Raw genomic sequence first — 7,006 nt, 5'->3', positions numbered from 1 at the left:
AAATACGAATCTGGGTAAATGAGACATTGGAATGGGTTGGCGATTTTGGTAGAAGTTGGTGATGTGTATACCTAATGTCGCAATGGGAACCAAGGCTTAAGGGGTAGTCCTTCAGATATTCTTGGTCTGAGATTGCCATTCCCAAAGCCTTGTATTCCTATAGCTCCTTACGGACACAGTCACAGAATTATCTCTGCACACCCCATGTGGGAGGCAGGCAAATCCCTACCCACCGTCCTCCAAAGCACAGGGTGCCCACTGACTGCACTGTTGGGTTGCCTGTGAAGAGTGGGAGCCTGGCCCCAAGCTCCTGACTTCTCACTCAGTGCTCTCAAAATGTCAGCAAGTAGTTCCAGAGTTCACTGACTTGGACTGAAGTTCTTAGGGCTTGCAAAGCGAATTCTTTACAGCTGGCATAAAGGTCTCATTGCTCAAGTGTAATCTAGCAAAACCACCAAGCCCCCTCCCCTCCCCAGATGCTCAGACTCTCAAGGGCATTGAGAAGTGTGCAGTCATCTTTTTGGGTAGCTGCATCCAGCCCAGAACTACTTGGAGAATATATGGAAAGTTCCAGAAAAGAGAATGGCACCTCACAAGGGACAGCATGGTGAGGTGCTCCAGATCCCCAGTGGCCTATGTTCCAATCTTCCGTCTATCACTCTACAACCAGGAGTTGGGAGTAGCCACTTGGCCTGCACGCATTCAGTGCCTACCGTGTGCTAGGAACCGTACAAACAAAAAATAACAGGACAGGCAGAGATTCTTGCCCTTGTAGAGTTTATATTTGGGGTGGTGGGCACACAGGGGAGACTCAGTAAGGTTATTAGCCCTCTGTGAGGTTTGGACTTTTGCTAATGAGCCAAATGTTTATTTACATTTGGGCACATCCTTCCTATAGGCCTTGGCTGTGTGGTGACACCTCGCCACTGCGGTGTTTTGTCAGCCAGCAGCCATCGGTACACAGAATGTGCTGCCAATAACCCTTGATGTCCGGAAGGTGTTCCCGCCAGCCTTGCAGGATCCCACCTGCCTGTCAGTGGAAGGACGGAGTGTTTTACATCAGCAGTGAACTGGGTCAAAGTTTAGTCAATCACAAGTTGTGTAAGAACTTGCTGTGGCTGGTCTAAGGACAAAGGCCTCCCAGCACTCATTAACAACTATCTGTTCAATGATTATCTCCCTGGGGCTTATTGTGGTGAGCCTGTCCAGAAGCATGACGGACAGCGGCCATGATCCAAAGTCCTGCCCCTGACGTCAGAGACGAGCCTCCCTGGGTGTAGCCGAGGGGTGGGGCCTTTCTCCTCAATGGGATTTAAGACCAGGAGGCTCTGGGACCCAACAGCGAGCTCGGCCTTCCCACTGGGAACGCACGGCTGGGCTACCAGCAGGAAGAACCGCGAAAAGAAACCCTTGGATCTCTCATCGAGGTCATCCCAAAACAAGAACAGTAGGTAGAGATTTTTAATTTACGTTTCTAAAAATTACAGAAGGTAACACCAACCCGTTTCCTTTTCTCCTTAGAGCTTCGGCTGTCTCGTGATGTGTCACCCGAAGAAGCATGTTGAGTTTTTTTGAGGGTGTCTGTCATTTTGTTCAAGGAGCCTGTGTTTTCTGTTTCAGGAAGCCTTGGTGTCCGTGGCCCTTAGCACAACCCTGCAGAAATGCCTCCTCAGCTCCAGAATGGCCTCAACTTCTCAGCCAAAGTCATCCAGGGCACCCTAGACAGCCTGCCCCAGGCGGTGAGAACATTCGTGGAGAACAGTGTGAAGCTGTGCCAGCCTGAGCACATCCACATCTGTGATGGCTCCGAGGAGGAGAACCAGCAGCTGCTGGAGCACATGGAGGGACAGGGCATGATCAAGAGGCTGCGGAAGCTCAACAACTGGTAAGCCGGCGCCTAGCCCTAGCATTCACAGCCTCCCCTCGGCTCCTGCAGTGCTACTGGCAAGAGGTGGATGGAGACCCAGCAGGGACTGGGGTGTGTTGTAGACTCTTTTTTTTTTTTTTTTTAAGAGTCTTAAGTCTTTTTCACTTAACGAAGTGGCTGGAATCATACAGACTTCAATTTAATGATATTCATAGAGTGACTCAAGTCTGCAATGAGATGGTACATACAGACACTTTTTGCCAGCTAAATCCCTGATAAGAATGACAGACAGACCTGCCCTGTCCTAAAAGACAAGCTCATAGCCTAGTAAATGTCTCCTTGACTTTGCCCCAGCTGGTGTGGTTGTCCACAGTCACGGAGCACTGTCAGTATGGTCGGCATCAGCGAGGTGTGCAAAGAGCACGACAATGAATGGGACTGGCCCATTCCTACATGATGCTTGACTGAAGGGAATCCAAGGTACAGATGCAATGCACAATGGTGGCACTTCCCTCTCCATTCCTAACTTGTGTATTTTTTTTTTAATTTTTATTTTTGCAGCTGGTTGGCTCTCACTGACCCCAAGGATGTGGCCAGAATTGAAAGCAAGACAGTCATCATTACCCAAGAGCAAAGAGATACTGTGCCCATCCCCAAAACAGGCCTCAGCCAACTAGGTCGCTGGATGTCAGAGGAGGACTTTGAGAAAGCATTCAATGCCCGATTTCCAGGGTGCATGAAAGGTGAATGAGACATTTGTTTGACTAGGAAAAATCAAATAGAGGCAAAGGCAAACCTCTCATTATTATATCTTCCCAATGGTAATTGTGACAGCACTGAACACTCCCGTGGCCTCAGATAGCTTTAAATTCATGTATGAAACTGGCAGCGGATTGAAAATGTATAGCTCACTTCTGAGATTGAGGATAGCTCAGCAGAACCCAGTGGCACATTTACGAAAACTCTTTCATTTTGGCATTCTGTTCACTTTTCAGTGCAGTCTTCAAAATTAGGGGGTGGTGCTGGTAGCCAGGGCCTGATGTTGCTAGTGGGGACCGTGAGAACCAGCTCACCTGGTCTGTGGTTGTGGGGTCATTTCTCACCAGTTCCCACCGACTGGCTCCCCCAGGTCGCACCATGTACGTCATCCCATTCAGCATGGGGCCCCTGGGCTCGCCTCTGTCAAAGATCGGCATCGAGCTGACGGATTCGCCCTACGTGGTGGCCAGTATGCGCATCATGACGCGGATGGGCACATCTGTCCTGGAAGCGCTGGGTGACGGGGAATTCGTCAAGTGCCTCCATTCTGTGGGATGTCCTTTGCCTTTAAAAAGTAAGTGTATTATTTCAGAATCAGAAGTTCGAACAACAAATCAGGTTGGCCTTAAACCCTGGGCCTTTGCTCTGGGGATCCCCAGGTGGGGACGGGGCCCACTCACCCTGGATGTGTCCTCCTGAGCAGAGCCTTTGGTGAACAACTGGCCGTGTAACCCAGAGCTGACACTCATTGCGCACCTGCCCGACCGCAGAGAAATCATCTCCTTCGGGAGTGGGTACGGCGGGAACTCGCTCCTCGGGAAGAAGTGCTTTGCCCTCAGGATGGCCAGCCGGCTGGCTAAGGAAGAAGGCTGGTTGGCAGAACATATGCTGGTAAGGGGCCAGGAAGTTCTGCACGCACACGGTGGGACGTGGAGGTGGGAGCATGGAGGTCCGAACATGTGTGGAAGGGCATCTCCCATCGGGCAAGACCTGACCAGGGAGGACAGATTTAGAAATTCCATCAATGATTGTTAATGCTCTTTTGAATGCAATGGAACCAATAGAGCTCCTTTAGACTTTATTATGTAAAATGTACCTTTTGCTACCAAAAGATATAGATCTTGGGAACCTTCTCTTTGGGGGGAGGTGGGCACTCTCCTAGACTGAGCCACTGACCATCAGGAGGACAGGAAGGAACAGAATAAGGAGGAATCTTGTTCCCAACAGATCCTGGGCATAACCAACCCCAAGGGCCAGAAGAAGTACTTTGCAGCAGCCTTTCCCAGTGCCTGCGGGAAGACCAACCTGGCCATGATGAACCCCAGCCTCCCCGGGTGGAAAATAGAGTGCGTGGGCGATGACATCGCCTGGATGAAGTTTGACCAACAAGGTGACTCTTTTAGGCCTAACTGTTGACAATAAGAATTGGACCCAAGTGAGCTTTTGGCTTTCAAGGCGTGCCAAATCCTCCCAAATCCAGTGTTTGGATTTTTCAGTTAGTTATTTCACATCTTGCAAAGCCTTAGGAATATGCATTCTGTAAGCATTCTTTAATTTAATATAGAATCTGGATTGAAATGGGGCCATATGTTGCTGCTTGTTGACACAATAAATTTGTTAAAATAGTACTGGAGGAAAACGGACGAGGAAGAAAGGGTTGTAAAAGTGTCAAAGTGGAAAATAATGCTCAGATGAGACAAGAGAAATCTCTTTTAGGAAGGAGGGGGGAGAAAAAAGGACTTGAGAATTTGGTGCAAAAATTAGACTGGCCAGAGCTAAAAGTATTTGCTGGGTTTTGCTCGACATTCACTTCTACTTCTCTGCTTTAAAACTTTCCAGGTAATTTAAGAGCTATCAACCCAGAAAATGGCTTTTTTGGTGTGGCTCCTGGAACCTCTGTGAAGACCAACCCCAACGCCATCAAGACCATCCAGAAGAACACCATCTTCACCAACGTGGCCGAGACCAGTGATGGGGGCATTTACTGGGAAGGTATCGACCAGCCACTGGCCCCGGGCATCAGGATCACTTCATGGAAGAACAAGGAGTGGACCCCCCAGGATGGTGAGCCCCCTCCGGAGGCCCCAGGGCTCTAGCCTGCAAGCACTACTTGTTTGGGCCAGATGCTGAGGGGCCTCTCCTTTCTTGCTGTTGTAGGGGAACCTTGTGCCCATCCCAACTCACGCTTCTGCACCCCTGCCAGCCAGTGCCCCATCATCGACCCTGCCTGGGAGTCTCCGGAAGGGGTGCCCATTGAGGGCATCATCTTTGGAGGCCGCCGACCTACTGGTGAGCCTCTCCTTCGTTCAGGCTGGGGACGCGGATGTGTTGCCTAGCGGAGGACATCCCTGGAATCTCTCCTTTTTCATGACCTTGTCAGAGGGTGCCAAAGAGCTCCAGTTTCCAAAAATCCGGATAATTGGCAAGGCACCTGGACCCTTTCTGGATCCTTGACCTAACGTAGCTTTATCCAGTTTACCTTTCTGTGGCACAGCCTTGGTGAAGTAACTCTGACGACAGTTTTGCGCACTTCTGCTTTAGGGGGACAAAATTAGCTCAGTTAGAAAGATACCGTCCTGCCCTGTCTTTCCATTTTGTGAGATGCCATCAGCAGCCAACAGGTCTGGACCAAAGCCTTTAAGGGACAATTCTTTTCTCCTGCTACAGGTGTCCCTCTGGTCTACGAAGCTCTCAGCTGGCAGCATGGAGTTTTTGTGGGGGCGGCCATGCGATCAGAAGCCACAGCAGCTGCGGAGCACAAAGGTAAATCAAATGGAGGATCTGAAGCCACAAAGGGTGATGGTGTGCTCTGTGACTCTCTGTCTCTGTCTTTCTCTCTGTCTCTGCCTATCTGTATGTGCAGTGAGAGAGAGACAACACCCAGCATGCTGATGTCAACGATATATGGTACCAACATCATCCTATGAGAGCACTTACCAACCCAATCCCCCCCCCCCCGTTCTGTCCATAGGCAAGGTCATCATGCATGACCCCTTCGCCATGCGGCCCTTCTTTGGCTACAACTTTGGTAAATACCTGGCTCACTGGCTCAGCATGGCCCAGCGCCCAGCAGCCAAGCTGCCCAAAATCTTCCACGTGAACTGGTTCCGGAAAGACAAGGAAGGCAAGTTCCTCTGGCCGGGCTTTGGTGAGAACTCCAGGGTGCTGGAGTGGATGTTCAATCGCATCAATGGGGAGGCAGGCGCCAAGCTCACACCCATAGGCTATGTCCCTGAGGACGGCGGCCTGAATCTGAAAGGCCTAGGTGAGATCAACACGAAGGAGCTTTTCCACATCTCCAAGGAGTTCTGGGAGAAGGAGGTGGAAGACATTCAGAAGTACCTGGACGAGCAGGTTAACACCGACCTCCCCTACGAAATCGAGAGAGAGGTCCTTGCCCTGAAGCAAAGAATCAGCCAGATGTGATCAGACCCGAGAGCGTCACCTTTCCAATCACCCCCTTTTCTAGTCCTTGAGATGTACCGGGAGCAGGAGGGAGCGCGATGTCCCGAGCGGACGCAGCCTATCCCACCGTAATGACCACACTGATGAGCCGATTCATTTTCAAATGAAAAATGCTTTCATTTTTCAGATCAGACTGCAGATTCCAGGCTCGTAACTATGAGATCAGGAAGGGAAACCATAGCAGGTCTCCAAAATTCACTACCCGAAGCACATTTGTTCAATCCTGAGGACACTAGGCAGTTAGGCTTTCCCATTCTTATCACTTCAGCTCTATCAGTTAGCCGGAATGCACAGATAAAATACTTGAGCTGTATATATGGGTGTGTGAGTGTGTGTGTGTGTGTACTGCTCGTTATCTGAGGTGTATATAGTACCTTCGGAAAAATCTTGGGCAAGATGACCTAGTTGTTGCTAGAAAGAAATGTTGCTTTATTATTAATATGTGTGTTTAAATTATTTTTATATACTCCTGTTACTTGCCTTTACGTAATTCCAGTGTTTTCCCTGACACTTCTTGGAAAAATTGCAAAATAAACTTTTGTAGAAAAGATGAATTCATTTGCTTGGTTTTTCTCATCCGAACTGCCGAGAAGCAAGGAGCTCTCTGATGGAACATCTTGTGGTCGGAATCGCCTCCAAAGGAGGTGGGGGGGGCATCAGGATCGCCCCTAAGGATGGAGTAAGCTGGGGGAGGGGGTGTGGAGGAACAGATAGGAGCCGGACGGGAGGTATGAGCAGAGAGGATGTCACCCCGGGGTGACGTGGCACCACAGTTTGGGTTTCTGAGTTAACCACCAGGTACTGTCTAGAAGCCACTAGTGAGTGTCTTTAAACGATAGGTCCTGTGTAACCGAGTGGGAGAATTTCAAATGTGCTTTTTGTCGGACAAAAGTTTTGGGTCTGGGGGCTCAGCTT

General features: G+C 49.8%; 1 protein-coding gene across 2 annotated transcripts; it reads left to right on the top strand.

The window, feature by feature from the left end:
* Nucleotides 1-1,291: 1,291 nt before the first annotated feature.
* On the top strand, nt 1,292-6,645 carry PCK1 (phosphoenolpyruvate carboxykinase 1). Of its 2 annotated transcripts, none has more exons than XM_055307713.1 (10): nt 1,292-1,447; nt 1,621-1,885; nt 2,429-2,610; nt 2,997-3,200; nt 3,330-3,517; nt 3,854-4,016; nt 4,466-4,690; nt 4,784-4,915; nt 5,294-5,389; nt 5,598-6,645. In XM_055307713.1, the coding sequence occupies exons 2-10, from the start codon at nt 1,662-1,664 to the stop codon at nt 6,050-6,052; spliced, it is 1,869 nt and encodes a 622-aa protein (XP_055163688.1). In that variant the 5' UTR covers nt 1,292-1,447; nt 1,621-1,661; the 3' UTR covers nt 6,053-6,645. The 2 variants fall into 2 exon arrangements, with proteins under 2 accessions (XP_055163688.1, XP_055163680.1); XM_055307705.1 differs by having other exon boundaries at nt 1,312-1,451.
* The last annotated feature ends 361 nt before the right edge of the window (nt 6,646-7,006 follow it).

The sequence above is a fragment of the Nyctereutes procyonoides genome, unplaced genomic scaffold, assembly GCF_905146905.1.
Source record: "Nyctereutes procyonoides isolate TBG_1078 unplaced genomic scaffold, NYPRO_anot_genome, whole genome shotgun sequence".
Lineage (NCBI taxonomy): Eukaryota > Metazoa > Chordata > Mammalia > Carnivora > Canidae > Nyctereutes > Nyctereutes procyonoides.
This window is presented reverse-complemented; position numbering and strand designations above follow the sequence as displayed.